This window comes from Solea solea, chromosome 15 (genome assembly GCF_958295425.1).
Source record: "Solea solea chromosome 15, fSolSol10.1, whole genome shotgun sequence".
Lineage (NCBI taxonomy): Eukaryota > Metazoa > Chordata > Actinopteri > Pleuronectiformes > Soleidae > Solea > Solea solea.
The window spans coordinates 17,079,331-17,100,550 of NC_081148.1; the positions used below are offsets into that span (position 1 = coordinate 17,079,331).

Sequence of the window (21,220 nt, forward strand, 5' to 3'; positions counted from 1 at the left end):
TTAATCACAAGTGTTCAAAGAGGCCATTTGTTATCTAGTCCTACTAGGGGGATAAAATGTGCTAAACTTTTACCCATGGTCAGGCAGTCTTCCCAATAGAAGATGTGTTCAGAGAGTAATGGATGATATGTGGTAATGCAGCATGACCTATTCTCTCAGTATGTTAATATTCATGGTGTTATGATTAATTTTACCTTTTGCTTTAAACCACAACTATATGCCAAAGGCTGCATACTGTCCGTGGCTTGTATTTATTGGCTCCTGGCATCATCCTAAACTTAGTTTGTCTGGCGGTAAATGAATGTAAATGGATACCTTAGTGGAGCAATGAGCATGTGTTTATTGAAAATAATGCCCTGTCACAATCACAGCTGGCAAAAAAGCAGCCACTATAAGTGTGAAATTCATTTGTTAGCAGCAGAGAGAGAGCATTTTGTGAAATACAGTCCCCCCTCACAGAGGCCATGTTTTTATTTGCTTAAGGCCATGCATTCTGGACTAATAGAGCACAATTGTTTTCCACATTAACATTAAAGCTTAAGTGTGTAGATTAAATGGATATCTGAACAAAGTTTTCAGTTACATTTGTTCCTGTACACTATTTGTTTTTACTCTAAACAGTTATTTCTATAGTTGTATGGTTTGCTTATGATTAGTGTGTATTTTCTAATGTGTTATCTTGATTGAATCTTTTTGTTTTGGTCTAAACAGATGAATCAAATTCATTAGTGAAATTGATGTGGCCACAGAAAAGCTGTTTGATTTCCTGCATTTTCTCCTACAAGTGACTTGTGCTAACGATTCAAATTATCACCTGACAAAGGTATTGAGCTATGGCTATGTTGTTGAGCACGACGTGCTGTTTTTGAGTTATTTTGGGGTCGTCTGGGTTGTCGTCTCCAACATACGTTTGTTGAAGAAAGAAAGGCCCCCAGCTTAAAATAGCATCAATCTATTTAGGTGTTTTTGCCTCACCCCCACACTCTATGAATTCCTAATGCATTTATTGTTGGTCCGTCGTCAGAAAAAGGTCCCTGCACAAGAAGACACAAACACCCAAACAAAAAGGCGCTGACAGAATAGCAAATTATTTTACTAAGGTGTGTTGCATCCAGTTCATACATACAGCCACCAGCTTTGAATTAAATAGTTTTTCGATGGAGATATTTTTTTTTCCTATTGTAAGAGGAACATTTAAATGCAACTGGATACGTCAATGTCATATGAATAATGTGTTAAAATGCAAAAGCCGTTCTAATTGCATCAGGTGTTGTATGCTCTGCATGACAATCTAATGATGGGATGAAGCACTCAAACACAACCACTTGTATTGTTTACTGGCTTTTACACATAGCAGTCATAATAGAGAATGCACCTGTGTACAGGTGGCTGGTCATTATATGATGTTTAATTGTTAACAGTTTTAGTGTTCTTTTTGGACGCGAGGGAGGCACAATAAAGTTAGCAAAAGTATTAATTCTGTCACAAATGAAAGGAAGACATTCAGACATGGCTATCTGGTTCATATTGAACCAGCCTTGTTTTAGCTGAACTTCTTTTACTGCTTTTTAACAAGCAGAAGACTCAGTGGGAGTAGAATTGGAATGAAGACATTCGATCATCTACTTAACAAAACCACTGCTTAATTTCCACACTATGTGATGGTATGTGAAAGAAGCAATAAGAAATGTAAAAACATTTAAGAAAAAGTGTTTTGGTTGATTAACATCAATGTTAACTAACTAATAAAACCATTTACGGTAATTGTCCTTTTCCATTTGGTATTTTTGCCATCTGGAGATGCTGTTGCTGAAATGTGTGGTTCAATAATTACAAGATATATAGTCCTCTGTTTACACCCCTTCATACACTTCTCCCTTGTACTTTGAAGGCAAACATGTTTTTTTTTTTAATCCCAAGCAATACCACAAAAAAAAATTTTTTTTTCCTCTAACATAGTTATAGACCTATACAAAGACCTGCATCTGCTACCTTTCTTAGTCTAATTCAATGATTTCAATTAATTTAGCTCTGCAAAGACCTCTCCTGCATTTCATTGTTAAAAACATATCATAGCCATACCTACAGTACCTGTTTCTACATCTGAAGCTCCCCATCAGGTGTTCTCAGGAATAATTCGTTGTTAAAGTTGCTTTATTTTATTTATACAAATCTGCACACTATAAACTACAATTATTTGTGAGAATTTGTAAGGAATTGTCATTTTACCCGAGACATTTTTATACTATGAGCCTATGATTGAAACAGACAATGATTGAGAATATTTTTTTCCCATGAATGAATAATTTGACTGAAAAGGGGAAGTGTATTATTGTATGCCAGTGTTAAGCATAAATAAGGAATATTCTTCACAGAAGTGACACAGAAGTTACAGTAATATCAAATTTGCATGTGCTTAATGATCCCAGACTGCTTAAGCATACAGGAAATGGCTTGACCATTTCTTGGATACAATTCTTCTAATTCAATTTTCCCTTTTTTTTTTTTAATCCGTACAGCACTTTACTCCATCATACTGTTCTGTGTCTTCCTCTGGATTCCCTTTGTTTATTTCTACTATGAAGAACGGGATGATGACAACGTGAACAAATGCTCGGTAAGAATGCATTTTTCTTTGACATGAAGCATTGCAGCTTGCTTAGAGGGGGTGCTAAGAAATTCAAATTTTATTCAGGTGATTCATTGCAGCTGACCAATATGCTAATGCGAAAAATGTCCTGAAGTGATTTCAGTTGAACGCCTCAGCAAACCTAAGGAAAATGAATCTGTTTACTTGCACACATCACGTTTTACATGACAAACAATGAAAGCAAATTTTCAGGCTTTTCAGTTTTAATTTTTGAGCTCCATTGTGGACTCTTTGGAGCTTCAGTACTCCCAATTTAATTTGGATTTTATAATTACAACACATGACCTATAGTTTTATAGAGAAATTAAGAAACACCAAACACTTGTACCCTTTGTATATTTAAATTATACACATTTAAAAGGGAGATGTAACTGTCACTGAGTTTAATGCCTCCTGTCCGTTTCACTGTATTGGTTTTGTTTTTGAGTTATGGTACATGTACTAACTGTTCAAGGAGTAAATTACTCATTTGAAGTAACAGCTGGCTCATCTGTCAAGCCATGCTTCTGGCCTGTCCTCAAAGTCACCATTTAGCGGCTGTGAGATATCATGTATATTTTTGAGCACTTGTTGCTGTTGATCTGCACAAGTTTAACTAATAAAGTGAAATATATATATATATATATATATATATATATATATATATATATATATATATATATATATATATATATATATATATATACATGTGTATATATATGAGAATATATTAGGATCACAATAATGAAATGGAAATGGAATGTATGAAACCACTGATTTCCATTTAAGGCCTCGTATTGTCACCCAAAAACAAAAAAAAGTCCTTTTTATTGATGGATGTACTAGACAACAGCTGTCTATGTGCCTTTTCTCCCGTCAATGTGTCAGTTTTGATATGACAGAGACACTTTCTGTCACAGACAGGGGGTCTTTTGTATTGTAATTTTAAAAGCACCTTCAAAAAACACTGAGAGTGACATTTTATCTCTTCCAGGTCAAACTAGATCCACACTAACGCTATAAAGATATCACTCACTGGAGGAGAGGTGGGCAAGATATATCTTCTGAGATAATATTGTGATCGTTGGTTTAAAGATTATACAAATTGACATTATCGAGTATTTAATTTATTTGACATTTACATGACTTTGCACAAAAACAAAGAAACACACACTGAAACTCCACACAATCCCTGAAGGCGTGCAGCAGAAGCCCTCCTTGCTTCAACAATGAGCACATGATCACATGCCGTCTGCCACAAAGGTTAGCCGCACGTGGCTGTGCTAATATGGAGAAAACGTGAAGAACCAGCCCTTCAAATAGGTTTTTGAATTGTTTTATTATTTGCTCTTGCTTGTATGGTGGACAATTTACCTTACAGCAGAGCATCTGAATGTTTACCCAGACACTGTCCTACACTGTAGTTCAATTATGCATTTTTGAATTTTTACTTAAATGCTAAAAATGTTAAAGAAAATGGTGCCTATTGATATGATCTGTAAGCAACAATTAATAGCTTAAACTATCCATCCATCCATTTTCTACCACTTTATCCTCCACAGGAGGGTCACGGGGGCTGCTGTGCCAATCTCAGCTGACATAGGGCGATAGGCGGGGTACACCCTGGACAGTTGGCCAGTCCATCGCAGGGCCACACATTGAGACAAACAACCATTCAACCATTCACTCTCACTCTCACGCCTATGGTCAATTTAGAGTGTCCAATTTACCTAATTCCCATATTGCGTGTTTTTGGACTGTGGGAGAAAGCCGGAAAACCTGGAGAAAACCCACACACACACGGGAGAACATGCAAACTCCATGCAGAAAGGCCCTTGTTCCTACCGGGTTAGGGTTATTATCGCTATCGCCAAAATCCCAAAAAATATCCAGAATATATTTTTTGCCCATATTGCTCAACTTTACACAGTGCATAACCCCCTTCACTCTGTCACAATGAATAATAATGTTTCAATTGATTGCCATGAATGACCAGTTTGATTTCCCCCCCCCTTTATTACAGCAAGTGAAAAATGCTCTCAAGTATACAGTTGGATTTGTCTTCGTCTGCGTAGTTCTTCTTTTAATTGGGTAAGTTTGAGACATGGAAACTGGGAAGCCTCAGCTTCACTACATATTATAATATGTAGAAGGTGTGTATGTATAATTTTGTTCAGTTAATAAGCATAGGACCACTTCAAACAATTGTAGTGCCAATTGTCCGCACATGCAAAGCCATTCAAGGAAGATTTCAACTGATTTCAACAGATTCTCATCCATGTCACATTTCACTTTTATATTGATTGTGTTCAGTAGCAACATAATGGATTTCCTTTGTCGCCGTGAAAACAACATAGTTGGAGTTCAACCTCTACAACTATACAATGTATTGTGCTCCCTCAACCATTAAATGCTGAACTGAAGGGCAGCTCACCTGGTTTGGGAATGACTATACATGGCCATACTTTCTTAAAGTTTAAAAGTTAGGACCTCTTATAGACAGAAGCAATTTACTCCCTCTTTTACCTCATGAACTGGGGCTATTGGTGCTTTTTGTTCTGGCAGTTGTTACTTTGGTCTTTTGATTTTCAATGACATGATAGCTTTTATCCTGGACTGCTTCTCTGACACCAAGAAACATAATGGCTGTGTTTAGTGACTGTCATTCAGACTATGCTGTCACCAGGCTTTTTTTTTTTTGTCTCTTACCAGACAATGTGTATGTTAAACATCTCCTGTTCTGTGACTGCTTCAGGGTTTTTATCTATCCCAATTCAACTCAATGTTGTTTAAGCCTGGATATAGTCTTCCAGCAAGCTGTGCTCCCTCACAAAATAATTTACAAAATGTCCGTTCTCTAAATTTAAACAGCCCTTTTGTTGGTTGAGACTTGATTTAAGGGTAGAATTAGATTATCTAACCCTAAGAGTTGGGTTAGGCATTCACTTTTGACAGTCTCAAGATGGTGAAAGACATAGGTCCCATCATTAGAAAGCAGCATTAATCTTGTCTGTACTTCTCTGGTTTTCTTATCATCAATCAGCAACAGAAATAGTACCGGTAGTTGATGTTCATGTGTTATATTAATTTTTTTCCGTGCTGAAACTGTTTATGCATCATGATTTTTCCCCCTTTATTTACCTTTACCTGTGGAGTCCGTGTGAGGGACACAAAGGTGTTAACACTTACAATTCAAAACCTTTTGTCCTGGTGCTGTAACATAACAGTCAGAACATAATGCATTTTATTTACTTCTTCTGAATTATTTTTGTTTTATTGCTTTCAGAGCTTTTGTTCCACTACAAGCTCCACCTAACCAGAATTCCACCCAGTGGGTGAAAGTACAGTACCTTTTTGAGGAACTTGGAAGTAAACGTAAGTATAGCCTCTTCTGACTTATTTGTATTGTTATACGATGACCTGCCAGTTATTTTCATTTTCAGACTCATTTCACTAATTCAGATTCATTCCAGCTTTTTCCATAATTGGTTATTTTCATTTCCCTCTTTAAGCTTCAAATGTTTTTTCCTCTCAGTGCATATGTAATTGTTTGCTGATGGTTCTCACCTGCATGTGAAACAGAAAAACACAAGTTGGCTGAAGATAGCACAAATTGAATTAACGATACAGAAGAGCTGTGAAACCTTTTGACACATCCTTGCAATTGTTTGAACTTGAAAGTTTTGACATGATAATTGCCTCTGTTATGGACTCCTAACAGTTCTCTGGCCTTTTGTGATCTGAGTATCAAAGAGGAAGTTGGACCATCTGCCTCTTTTCACAATAGTGGACCCCTATATGCTCTCCTTAGCCTTCCTCCCTTGGCAAGGGAGGAAACTGCTCAGCTGCTAAGGAGGAAATGTTAGGATCATCTCTTTTCTAATCCCCGTCTCTTCTCTCTCCAGATGGGAGGTTAATTGCATAAAGGAAAGGCGCTTTTGCTACATAACCCTGCTAACTGCTTTGCAGTGACTCTTCATTAAGACCACTACATCTTTAATGGGTCCATCATTACATTTGTTTCAGCTTGTGCAGTGCCCGTTAAAAATGTGCCTGCCAGTAAGTTCTGATTGCTTGGCTCATGTTAATCCAGCTTGTCGTATTTGTGAGAGTGTCGTTCAAGCTACTTCACACAAATTCCACATTAGAGAAACATACTGGTTGTAGATAGGAAGCCCTTACTAGGGCTGGCAGAGTGAAAAAACATCCTGTGTGAATGGTTTATAGTCCATGCCCTCTGATTTGTCAAATGTCTCCTCGGACTTGGTTTGTGAATGAAAAACACAGTAAATGCAACATCACGCTGTGTAAGGGCTGGAACATTCAGTGCGCCACACTGAACAGCATACAATTCACCCTGAAATTGTGTGTAAATCACTTGAATGAAAAGCACAGTAAATACAATTTCCAGATTCCTCCATTTATAATTCAGTGTTCCAAAGATTCCTGAATATACTCCAGATCAGTCGCTGTTTATTAGGCTTCAAGACCATTTTTTTCCTTCATATGTTTGACCCACCGTCAACGCCTCAGTTCAAGACTTCTAACATTTAACTTTTTATGGCAAGCATATACATTTTTCATTTAAAGTTTCTTGAGGTGACAGCTTGGGTACAGAGTCATCGTCAAAGGTCTGTGTTTTTCCGAGTTCTAAAATAGTTTGTGTGCAAATGAGGAATATAAATTTTTATTTTTAGGCTTTAGTTGACGTTTTCATGGTTAGTGAAATGATGCTGTCGATCTCATTTCGATTGATGCTTTGACATTTTATGCACAAAACTCCCTAAATACAAACTATTGTGCAACCCAATGTCTTGAATTATATTTCTTTTCTCAACTACGAGAAGAACAACCATTATGGGCGAACCTGTCCAATTTTGTTGTACAATACATACAGTGTAACAAACCACAGCATACCTAGGCGCCATGTTGTATGGTTGTAAGGGCACTGTATGGTTGTGCAATATACAATATTCTATCCCCTGAACATGCCAGTATAGATTCTCCTTCCTTGCTTTTGATGATCCTGTCATTACAGAGAAATAGGGTATTGGGGCTAAGGGAGCTCTTTTGATAAACTCCTCTCTGTCTTGTCTCATACATGCACACAAGCCTGAAGGGCTGTATGCAGGATGAGGTAAAAACTACCCCATTCCATTGCTGAATCAAAGCTTTACAGATGTGGATGCACCACCAATAATAGACAACATTCCTTCTGTTTAATCTCCAGAAAATGTGCTCAAGAAACCAAGAAGAGTGGCAGAAAACATCTATCCTTTGCTTTGTTACAGTTCATGAACAGAGTGTTCTCCATGCAGAACATGGAGCTATTGTCTATTTTACCAAGCTCACCATTAAACAAAACAAACAAAGGCAGCATAATCGTAACACAACACTCAGGAATAGCCAACATGTATTCATATGTTAATTTCCAGCCCTGCTGTCAGACTTCAAAGTTTCTCTTTTGCATACAGCACATTTAGAAAATGTATATAATTCATCTCCATTTACTACCCCTTTGTCCTTCTGCATGGGTTATTCTCCAAAAGAAAGTGATAAATAAACAACAAAAAATAATACATACCCTGAATACTGATGTAATCAAATGCCACTATTGCAAGCACGATCCTGTCACGTATGAGAGCTGCGCTGACAGGTGGGCCGGGCACCATGAAGTTGCTGCTGAGAGGATGTGGGATATCTATAAAGGGACAACTGTGCAGCTTTTACGTAGAACCCTATGACAGGTGGGATCTTGACAGGGGAGAGAGGCAATCAGTCTCTTTATCAATTCCTGTCTTCGAACTCCAGCTCTGACAGCTGGTGTGACACCTACTGTTGCCCTTGCATGATGGGTGGTCCCCTTTCTACTTCCATCAGAGGTGACGCATATCAACTCATACATGGACTAAAATATCCAGCTGTTTAAACATTGATTGTGATCAGTATGACAGTGGGGGAAAAAAAAATGGTGGTGACCAGATGTGTCTCCAGAGAAAGACTTTGCTACAGAATGCGTTGTCCTTGTCCTTGTGAATAACATTCTTACCAATTACCTCCCATGCTCTGTCCCTTCAAGCACATTAGCACAGAGGCTCATTTTTACTGACAGCTGGTCAACACCTTTAACATTTACCTTAAATTAATACAGTTTAAGGTTTTTGTTTTGTTTCTTTATTGTTTCACATTTTTCACAATCAATCCTACGGCTTCCTAATTACATAATGAGACTTTCATTATCTAAAGCCATTGTAATATACGTTCTGTCTTATATGATTTCATGTTTTCTGCCACCATTTAAAATTGCCATTTGAGCAATTTTACATTGCAGATATGATTTAATAAAATAATCATCTGAATTAAAGCCCCAGATATTAACATACTCGGACTAGTCTTGATGGTCCTAAATAGATCATATAATTCTCATATTCTCCAAAAACAAATTTGCATACCTTCCCTACCTAGTAAATTGTTTCAATGATTTCAAAATCTATTACCAGTTTGTTCTGGAGAGTTTATTTATTAACATTTGTGGTCTTCAATATCCCACTAGAAAACCCCCAATAGCATTATTATAACACCTATCGTGTCAGACTTATTGCAATCCGCTCCTTTAGGACTCACCCACAATATTTTTTTTCAAAGACAATGTTGCAATGCTCAGTTACTCCATTTAATTCAAATTCTCCTCTGGATTATTTTACAAATGTATAGTGTAAAGCAGTCAAGTGAGTTCGCAATCAAGCATCATTTGATCACATCCATTGTTTCCCCACGCAGATGTTGGCTGGCACAGAAATTGTAGTTAACTTTAGCTCACTAATTTGTATTTTGCATCTTGTTCCTGTCTACACGAGCTGTGGTGGGCTGAGAGCAGTTTTGGCTCTAAATTACAGTGATTTTTATCTCAATGGACACACAGCACTCCAGTTGCTTTTGAAATATTTGCCAATGCACAGTGTTTTGTGACAAATGAGTAACTAAATAACATGTACAGCTCCACAATCTCCTTTTCCATTGGGTTGAAAAATGTTTTTTTTACCTGTTGCCTAGCTGACTCTCCCACAGCAGCACACTCCTCCTGCTCGTCATCATTCTTAGCTACAGCTATTCCTTTCAGACCTTATCTTACGGCTTACTGCTTCAACTGCCATAGGTGCAGCACTGGTTGAAGCCTGCAAACATTCATAAGAAAATAATTACAAGGTAAATTATACGTTATTGGTTGATTCAATGTGTTCCTTGCCGGTGTGTTTGAGAGGGGGCAAGGAGGGCCTGGGCAAAAAATAGAAAATCAATGTGATTTTCTAAGTTGATATTATGACAAGCTGCCACAAATATATCAATAGCTGGCAAAAAACCTTGAGTTGGCGACCGTAAAGCAAACATCAAATCATTTTCATGCAATTTAATTAATTGGATTGTCTGAAGAGTCAAGTGTCTGTATAATATTCTAAGATATTTACAAGTAATTACGTACTGTACAGGCACTGCAATGGGGTCTGAGTGCTGGAAACATTTTAGCTCTCTTTGTTGAGCATGAAAAGGGAAGAGCTGAATGAAACTGCACACATCAAAGTTTGTACCTTTTGTCAGAAGAGTCAATCAATGTTTCTCTCAGTGGTCAAGGTCAAATCTCAAATGGCTTTCCTATCTTTCCACCTACAGATGGTCTGCCTGCTCTGTCTTTCTCCATCAGCACCTTGACCTTGATCGGCATGTTGGCAGTCATCACCTACACAGTGAGTTGGTACCTGAGACAAGTGGGCAGTGTTTATTTATATGTTCAAAAACACTAATTTAGGCAAATCATCCAATAAGATGATTTTCAGATCTTGTCTAGCCCTATAGCTAAATGAGAAATGCACTTATTTAGACATCTGACATTGAATAGGACTTCCCATGGTTGATAATGTATTTATTTTTTGGAATAGAACCTATAGCACTTAAAGCACTAGTACAGTTTCTTTAAATACAAATGTTATTTTCTTTTTTGATGAGATGTACCTTTCACTCACAGTAACTCCTTGGCTTTATTTTTAGACCTCTGGCATTCAGTGGTTCAAATTGCTTAGACTGCCATCTTTCACCGAAGCACCTGAGAGATTGACATGATGTATACATTTATTTCTTTGTATTATCAACCACTTACCAGTCTATTTATAAATTCTGTATGGATTTCCCCTTTTGCCCATTAATATACAATATGCCTATATTTCGATTCCCTCAGCAATCTGCACTTTTTCATTTTTTCTTAGCTCAGGACAATTGATTGTGCTGTAACATTTGATAATGCTGTCCATTTTTCATAGCTGTTATCTTGGTAACGAGAGTGTGAATATTCCCGTGTGGTGGCGCTGGTGTCAGCATGGGAATAAGACAGTTGTGTGAACATGGAAAAAAATACCAGAAAAAAATAACCTCATATCAACCCGGAGAGTCATACTAGAAGTGACAGCCAACCCCAATCTTTCTAGTTTCGGTTAAGCACAAAGAATTCTTTCTGACAAATTACACAACAATTGAATGTGGAGCTCTAATGAATAATACACAAGTTAGTCAAGTACGTTGTCGAACTAATCTCCCTTTAGGACATATAATCCCTCTTAGCTGGGATATTGTCTACTGTTCTCACTTTGCTTCTCACAGTTCTCTAGAGTAGATAATTAGCTAGTAAATTTTAAGGATAGAAGTTTGCTTGCATCTGTACTGACCCAGGCAGAAAATCTGTCCAGAGACAGCAGTTGCCCCCTAATTTTTATTCTTACACACACAAATACAAAGGCAAATTTGTTCTAACCTTTTTTGCCCTTTCATTTTCTTGATATCCTTTCCATTGTCCTCTGCTTGCAAGTGTTTAAACTCCCCTTGGTGACAACCCACTCATTTTAGTGAAAAGCTGTGTGATTGATCATTGTTTGCTGTGTTACACCGAAGCCTGATTAACTTAATGGAGTCGGAGTGGCAGGTACCATAAGCACAGGAAATGTTGTTCATGTCTCCATTGTTAATTTATCACTACTCTTCTTGCAGAACCAGCCATGCACTGTTAAATGTAAACTGTACTTTGATGTAAACTGTATATATATAACTGCAGCCTGGCACATTTTAAGGATATAGAATTGTTAAATGTGTGGCATTTTCAAAGGGAAGACAAATTTATATTACACAGAAGCATAAACTTAAGGGAACAGTATTCTGTTTTGACTAGTTTTAAAAGTCGGAGGTACAGTTTAAATGTATGCATTTTATGTTAATCCAGTGCAGTTATCTATAACATTGTTATTGATAGCGTACTATAATATACTTAATATGTTAGTACATTAACATTGGGTAATAATAACAATAATTGCTCATAGAACTAGTAAGTGTAATGTCAACTGTCTCATGCTCATTCTTTTTTTAACCAAAAACACATCTGTTATGCAACTTATTTTTAATGTTATTTGGTTTAAAAAAAAAAACCCATTTGTACACTTAATATTCTGCAATTGGTGGTTTGATATGTAGTCTGTGTTCCAATTTTTGTTTGTTTGTTTGAGCTATTAATAAGTGTTAAGTTGAAAATGGGCATTGTACCTTTAAGAACATTTATGTAAGTACATTTCAAATAGGCAACCACCTTTGCTTTGAATTTTAAATGAGTCAGTTAATACTCTTATGACATGAGACTATCAGACTGAACTCAAAGCTTATACATCATGTCAAGTACTTATGTTTCATTTAAAAGTCTGGCTCGCTTATTGACTGAGGACTCTTAATGGCTCTGACTTCTGTAGACCTGCCTTTCTCTCGCTCTCAGAGAGCCAGCCACAAGATGCTGATGCAGAAGTAAAGTTGAGAAGATTAATATCTGTTGATCTAATCACAGGAGCTGAGATTAACCTGAAACAATAGAGGTCTTCGAGTGAATCGGAAGGATGCCACCTTTAGGACTCTTCATTACATTAAAATAATTTTCATGCTTTTTTTTTTTTTGCTTTTTTTTTAATTTTCAGAGATGGAACTACCAAAAGTATTTTTACTATATAACTTAATGTATATCTACAGTTATTACTTATTTTATTTTAAATATATATATATATATGACTTACTCTTAAATATACAGAGAAAGCCAGACGTGGTTCGAATTTACAGTCTCAAAAATACAAGTTTTTATTTTTCACACTTGGTCAAATTTAGTTCCATTGAAATTCATGTATGCTTTCGTCTTTGAGGTGTTTTGTTTTTTAATCAAACGTTTTCATGAGAAGAAACATAATTATGCAGGGATGTTTTATATTCCTGCCACACTAAAATCTAAAAGGATGCATCAAAGTTATTGTCCATGCGTTCCACAGATGCACCTCATTTTTCCATGACAATACATTACAACAATACATTGCGCAGGCTTTCCTCAACATACTGACATAGACTGTGGCAGTCTGATGAACAAAACACAAGGTGGACTAACTGGTGAGGTGTCAGAAAGTGTTAATAGTACAAGTATACTCACTCAGTTTCTCAAGAAATGCATTGTAACCCATGTAATTTCCCAGGGACCCATAAAAATCAACACATTGAAAACCTATCAACATCACTGATTATGATACTTCTGATTGTCATCCCCTTGAAACTTGCCAGAAGCTTAATACAATCAGTATATATTGCAATTACAGAAGAATAAAACTTGGTACAATATCTTAAGAAACCTAAAAGTATGCTGGAGGCAGCGTGGGAGGTCACCCAATTGTTCAACCATGACAAGGCCTTTTCAAAGCTGCTTTACCAGTTATATTACTTTTGTAGATAATTGGACAGAATTGCAGTCCATTCACTGGAACATTTTAGTGTTAAACTTCAGGTGAAAATCCATCTTATAAAACACTGTTTTGGCCTGAGTTATATGAAAATTAACTTTAAGCAAAGCATTTAAGCAAATGCTTTGCTTAAAGTTGTCAGTCTATGTCAAGCAAACATCCATACACTAGTATATATGGCTTAATTAACTTATTCCACGGTGCTATATATTGAAGCTCTGGTAAAACTGAGTATCTTATCTTTCATCAGAAGTTCAAGTCAGGTACCCGAAAGAGCACTGAAGCTAATCCTATAACTTGTGGTTTTAATGTTTTCTGAAAGGTAAGATACTCAGTTTTACCAGAGCTTCAATATATAGCACCATGGAATAAGTTAATTAAGCCATGGACATTGTCAGAGTCGCTGTGTCCCATTTTGTGATTTGCATAAACTAAATATTTAAAAAAAAAAAAAAAGCTTAAATATTTCAGTGAGAGTGTGTCTCCATAGAGTGTCCCCTTAATCATCCCACCTATCATCTCCATTATATCAGTCAAGGATTTGCCATATAGTGGGAGAAGGAAAGCACTGTATATCCTTCAGCAATGTTCAGAGTAATACCCGTATTAAAAACTAAAATCTCTTGTAATGGAAACTAAAAAAGACACTTTAAAACCCCTATAAGGAGACACTTATTCTTTGGTTTGACAAGCAGAGTGGTGAGATAAAAGTTCACATAAATACTGATAATGTAAGAAAAAAAAGATTTATTTAATTGGTGTGTGCGCAAATACAGCAAATTTTAGTTTTGTGTTCTAGTTCTAAAAACAGCACATTTAAACAAGCAAGCAGTATGTCACACTTTGTCTGGAACTTTTGTACAGTTTGTATGTAAGTTCCAGTTTGTGTCAACAACAATAATGGCCTAGAAAATGCTGGTGGAACTGAGGGTCTCATTTTCGATTACGATTTAACGACCATAGAGGAGAGTCATGGTTTTCAATGTAATGATTGATTAAATGAACTAACACAATCAAAAGAATGATGGCTTAGGCTCATTAATATCACCTTTATTATGTTTTTCCTCAAACCCTGACCCAGCTTGACAGAACTGAGTGGTGGCATATGCTGCTTGGGCTGTTTTTAATTACATTTTTCAATACACATTTAGAAAATGACATGTTGAATCCCCCATCAGACTGATTTTAATTTTCAATCAGTTAATGAAAACATTTTAATCCTCTACCTCACTGTTGCCTTAAAATTTGCTGGGATTCACAGAAAATATGGACGTTCACAAATGAATGAAAACAGAGACAGAATTCGGAATATGTGTTATTATCCCTTCTGAACTGTAAGGACCCTTTTTTAGTTTTTGTACATATTGTCCAAAACTTGCTTTCAAGTCTGTTCTGCATCAGATTTGTGCAGCTTGCCTTGTTTAATGCCCTGTACTGTCCTTTTAAATTACATTAGATCCTATTATACGATATATAAAAAAACAGTTATTATCAAATCAATGAAACATTTGAATCAAGATTGCCGTACGATTTAGACACTGTATGTGTTACTGGAGTGTTTGTTTTATTTAAATTCAATGAGTATATAGGGAGAGATGCCACATTCCTCTGCCATTTTGGCTCCATCATTACCAAAGGAAAGAGCAACAAAGATGAGGCTTGTGTAGGAGACCTGTATCCAACGAGTTCTCCCTCTTCCCACTCAGGAGTCACATGAGTATGTCCAAAGATTACAGCCAGCAGCTCCCCCTCATTCAACACACACACACACACACTGCTCCAAGCTACTTCTGGATATTAGCAACCACAGTGAGGTTTAAAATAACTTTAATGAGGCTGCATTATAATGTGTGAACTAAAAATATACATTTAGCGGAAGGCCACCAGTTTTTCTTTATTCCTTTGAATCTCTCCTATGTAGTTGAGGGGAAGATGCGTTTCTCTTGGGATCTGGGGCAGGTTTTCCTTTTATGAGTGTGTTTGATATTCGGGACATGCTCCGGCCTTAAGAGCTACATGATTCATTGCAGGAGGTGACATTCGCCCATTGCAGAGATCCACAGCAGAGACTAATAATAGTCTAGCCTGACTTAGTATCCCATGCGAGTTTCTTAATACTACCTAACACTCAGAAACTAGTAAAAGTTGTTTTAGAAAAATATAGGCTCTGACGTTTCCCCACTTGAAAAATAGATGAAAGAGGGCAGCATCTTTTGACTCGGCTGAAAGTATCTTTGCACAGAGGGCCCCTTTGTTTTATTATGAACCCATAAAATGGCACTTCTCCAAGCTGGTAAAAGCGAGACAGCACAGGAAGAGCAAGAAAGCCTTGGCCCCCTCTCATTTGTATTGATTGGTCTGTTTCCTCGTATTAGAGATGCCCCTGCTTTTTAATTAAACTTCAAACCTCCATTCAGGAGATTGAAGCCCACTGTTTAAAGTGCTTTTTTTATTTTTATTTTTTTATTTTTTGCACATATTCTGCTATTTCTATTTGTTATTACAGTATGCCCATTATAACTGTTTAACATTTCTACATTTTGTGTATGGAAAATAAAATAAAAAGAAGTCAATTTATTGAAATTCACATCATTTCCTGCTGAGGACCCCTCGTCTCAGTTGGGGTTTCTCCCTGAAATTTTGCTTGCAGAAATATCACCAAATCCTGCTTAGAGAATAGTGCTGTCACATGGGGGCACTGTTCATCTGTATATTGCATCAGGATGATATAGGGCAGTGATAGCCACACAAAATGGTTGCAGCAAACTCACCAATAAACCTCTGCACAATTATACATTTCACCATTTATTTTTTTACATTATTAAAAATTTACATTGGGAGCTTGTGAGGTCAGATACTGAATGATTTTCTTTAATGGATGTTTGCTTACTCTCATTTGGAAATTAACATATCTGTGATGGTTTTTGTCATTGGAGAGGTGGATATGTGTGGGTGGATGCACGTCTCATATGTGCCATCCTTTTCCACTGACAAAAACGTGTGATTATAATGGCCCTTTTCTGCTCTCTTCCAGGCATATGGTATGTCTGTACTGCCTTTGAATCTGATAAAAGGCACACGGAGTGTGGTGTACGAACGCCTGGAGAACACTGAGGACATTGATGATGTCGAGCATCAGATAGAAAAGCTGAAATCCAAGGTTGGTTTCATCGCATCGCACAAAGTGGTGGCACAACATGAAATAAACACAGTGCAAATTATCTACAAGTCATGCAGTAATGTCATGGAACAAAACCTACAAGCAACCGCTATAGATAATTTGATTAACAAGTTTATCTACAAAAATAGTTGCTGTTTCCTTTTTTTCTGCTGAAGTACAATCTGCAATGAGTATAATCACACATTCATTGAGAGCTACACATGCATAGCCTCCAGCTGATCAGTCCCTCCTTCTTATCTCTCTGACGAGCTGCTCTGCCTTTGCTTGCAATTATGAATGGTTAGCATTGTCCTTATCAACTAACCTCTTAAAGGCAGGCAGCGCGAAGAAGGAAAACACAAGTGAAGACGTATATTATTTGCCAGTGGCTAGATGAAGTTGAGCAAAAAAGATCCCTCCTCCCTCCTTCGGCTCAACCCCTCTGGAATATCTACCAATACAGCCTGGTATATACCTGGGTACCTGAGACACCTTTGCTATGAAGGAAAACAAAAGTGCATTTAAGGACAAAAAGAGCTTGCTTTCATAACTGATTGAACACTTAATGTTTACTTAAAACTTCTAAGTTTCTTGTGAGAGAGTGAAGGTAAACAAATGGCAACTTTTACAGCATAGCTTGTAATACAAGTACAACTTATTTACTGGTAAATGAATGCATATTTTTATATACTGTATATTGATTTATCTGGTTGTTGTTGGTTTTGTCCCCAGTGTCAAGATGGACGTCCCCTTTCCTCAAGGGACAGACACAACCTGCAGGAACTGGAGGGCAAACTGCAAGTTCTCCAGCGCAGGGGGAGACACCTGGAAATTGCAGAGAGGAACTGCTGCACTAAAGTGGGCAGTGCTCTCAGACCTTTCAAGGTGAGCCTGCATTATGGAATTGGCTTCCATAGAAGTAAATCATATGTACCATATACACTGTACCGCATAAAAAAGTCATGTCTTGCAGTGCCTGTATACTGGATGTGATTACAATAATTTATCGTTTTGTGCAGAGGTCTTGCTTTAACTGACATGGCTGTTTCAGTTTAGTTTTAAGTAGGAGTAGATTAGACCTGCCTCAAGATTACGTTTCCTCTCTTAATAATTGTATTCGTTATTTATTTACTTATTTTTCCGTTTGGCCAATTGTAATGTCTTTTTTGATTTGATCAGCTTATGCATCTTCCCCCTTAACAGTTTCTTTGTGGCCAAGTTCTTATCCAGACTGCTCTAAATTTACTTTAAGTTCTACTTTATACAACTGAATATTTACCAGATTCCCATGAGTCGTCTCTTCACCTAATTTACTCGGAAGTCTCCAAGGGAGACTCACATTTCTCAGGCAGGATCTCATAGTTCCCCAGGGATAAACCAAAGCAACCACAAAACCTGTCTTTGATTTCCCTTTTTCAGGTTGTATATTATATATATGGAATTTTAATATAATTGTTCCCATATTCAAATGTGGGAAGGCGTTTAGTAAAAGAGGGCGTTGTAACTCTTACAACTAACAACTTTTGGTTTATTGGTTCTGTGATACGAACACATGCACCCCCCCCCCCCCCCCCCACACACAAAATATCCTCAGCTAATGCACTGACAAGTGATTTTCAAAGTGCAGTGCCATTATGCTTTCTTGATCCTTAGTGGGTACCTTGACAAAAGCTTATTCAACCAGCAGTGGTATGAAACACCCTTTCAAATTTAATTTCTTTTGCACGTGCTGTATCGCACTGTGTGTTTATACAGAGCAGTCATCTGTGTAGACTGAACCGTCAACACTGTAGGAAAAGTACATGCCGGGGATTCATTGGAGCCATACATTCCCATCAATTTCTAACAACAGTGTATCCTTATCCTAAACCACTCCATTACTCAGGATGAATTATCTCTGCTCATTAGCATCTTTGTCATGTGCAAGCATCTTTGACTTTTGCTGTGCAAATTAGATGTGTTGTTTTAACAAACTATACAGAATAATACTGGAATACATGTTTGGTTTTTTTTGGTTTTTTTTAAAATATGCTTCTACAGGTTAAAATGTGAAGTATTTAGTTTGACCTAGTCTTACATGTGAACAATAGCATGATTCTTGCTTTCCTGAAAATGGAGTGGAACCTTAATTTCTGGTACAACCTGTGTTGGCCCTATTAATTCATGTAAGAAAAAGACATATGTTACATACACATGTTGTATGAGTTAAACTCGTTGACAAGAGACCAACTTTCAGTCACATCATTCTCATCCAAATGCCAATGATCACAGAATTTGAACAACAAAGCTGGTTGTGCCCCAAGACGAGCGGTGAATTCTACTGAAGATGTTATTGGTCAGTGTTTGGCAAGATACTCTGTGGTATGATGGTATCATATTGTTGCACCTTATTCCTTTACTTCTTATAGACGAGGTTATTATTTTCCTCCCTCATACTTTTCCTGCTTGAGTCATTGAATGGGTATGAGAAGAGAAATGGAACTGGCCAGAATGCTGCTGTAATAATTCACCACAATCATTTCCACACCCTCTTACTCATATTTTACTTGACCTTATCACCATGCACATCTGGGTGCATTGTGGTTTGTACAGCAAAATGTAGTGTTGCGCTTACGTGAACATAATGGCGTGGGTGAGTCCCAACTCATCTGTCATGTGAGAAGGATATTGGCCTCATTTCAGATGAGCTTAAAGCCATCTTTTCCTTCCCTAACCCTTTACAACATCATTAACTATTAACTAGTCTTAAATGCACTGGTGATACTATTTAAAAATAATAATAAATTCAAGTCCAAAAGCCACTGCATTCATGAAATTAAAAGCCATTGCTTAAAATATCATTGACTGGTTTGCGACTTTTAATAAACAGCCTTATAGGCAACATTTACATTTTACCGAATACCACAAGATAACACATTTGCACACGGGGAAATTAGACCTGCATAAATCATACTCTTTAGCACATTTTGTACTTTTTAATAATGGCAGAAAACAAAAAGATATTCTAATGCACAAGGCCTGAGCGTAAGTACAACATGACATGCATCGTACTCCAGATCCCTCCCTCCCATTCATTCCTTATCTGACCTAATACCTTTAACAGTATGTGTGAATAATATGTCCTTGTGTTCCTTTCCTTCATAATTTACCATGTTAAAACAAGTCTCACTGTTTTCAACATATTCCCTAGGACAAGTCTCCACATCAGTCTTGAATAGCCACAGCTATTCATTTTCCAGTGTTTCACCGCGCTGCAGGGATGCACAAACATTTTAAACCAGTGTCAGGAACAGTTTGTCTTTAACCAAGGGGGTTACTGCTAATGACAGTCCCCAGACTAAAATTTAAACAGTAATGAGTTGCGAGATTTATTAACTGTATACTTGGGCACTGGTGTGGAGTGATAAGCCACTAAGCAGTCACACTGCTGTGTCTGAAACATATTCTGTACTTCTGTACTGTACTGGTGAGTGAAAATGACACACTGAACATGCATTGATGGTAAAAACAATAGCGTCACAATAAAACTGCACCCTCTTTTCATTATAAATATACAATTTAATTTTGATGATTTCATTTAGATTTTATTTCGTTAGCTGTGTTGATCACCAGTTACTTGATTGTAATTGATGCTTGGTGCTACAAGAACTGTTGAATTACATCAAGAAATATTTTGTCAAATGTAAAGATTCAATGGTCCCTTTTTATATGTGTTCTTATAGTTCTTGTAATTCTTTACAACTATACATTAATAAATGGTAAATGGTCTGCATTAATATTTTGCGCTTTTCTAGTCCTAAAGACCACTCAAAGCTGCTTTACACTACAGTTTTGCCATTCACCCACACATTCATACAGTACATAATACATCTGCAGCACATTTTTCTATCACACATCATAAATCATGCCCATTCACATGCTGTCGGCACAGCTGTCGGTAGCAATGCAGGGTTAAGTGTCGTGGCCAAGGACATGTCAACATGTAGACTAGTGGAAGGGAATCTAACCCACAACCTTGCAGTTGAAAGACGACTACCACTGAGCTATCGTCAGAAGTCTGAGCATACTAGGCATTCTTGTGCATTTTTTCACATTTACATTACACTCTTGGGTTTAAAAAACTGAATGTGACCACCTGCTTTTCACCTGGCGATGGTGACTGTGAGCTATTTTAGGTACAAATCCCAATTGAAGTCAAGTCGTGAAAGGGCTTTATAGCAGTTTTGGCTGCCATCAACTCTTTTCTGCCCTGGTTGCAACCTCCCTACTCTGCCGGGCTGTACCATTTCTCTCCCCTGTCACCTCAGGCAAAGGAGCCAAACTGTGGCTGACCAGGCCATATGGTCTCTCCTTGAAAAAAAAATACATGTGAGAAAGGTTATATCTGGTAAAAATATACCTTTAATGATATTTTTGATTCATTCATGATGAGTGCATTTCCTGGCCATGAATACACAAGAACATATACATGTTATGTTTTGTTTTTGGTTTTTATCATGATGGTTGTTTGTTTTTGTTTTGTTTTTTTTGCAGATAATGTTGGGCATATTCTTTATTGTGGTTGCACTCGTGTTCACTGTCGCCCTATTCATTTCAAAGTAAGTCATGATATGCACTGTACACAATACAGCC

The 21,220-nt window shown here is 37.2% G+C and overlaps 1 protein-coding gene across 1 annotated transcript in view; it reads left to right on the forward strand.

Annotated features, from left to right (window-relative positions):
• lmbrd1 (LMBR1 domain containing 1) overlaps positions 1–21,220 on the forward strand; it is a 42,687-nt gene that overhangs the window by 10,083 nt on the left and 11,384 nt on the right. Inside the window, exons 4-10 of the mRNA XM_058651654.1 lie at positions 2,520–2,617; positions 4,653–4,720; positions 5,916–6,004; positions 10,298–10,371; positions 16,463–16,588; positions 17,321–17,473; positions 21,122–21,186. Coding sequence (XP_058507637.1) covers positions 2,520–2,617; positions 4,653–4,720; positions 5,916–6,004; positions 10,298–10,371; positions 16,463–16,588; positions 17,321–17,473; positions 21,122–21,186 — 673 coding nt within the window. The remainder of the gene's footprint in view (positions 1–2,519; positions 2,618–4,652; positions 4,721–5,915; positions 6,005–10,297; positions 10,372–16,462; positions 16,589–17,320; positions 17,474–21,121; positions 21,187–21,220) is intronic.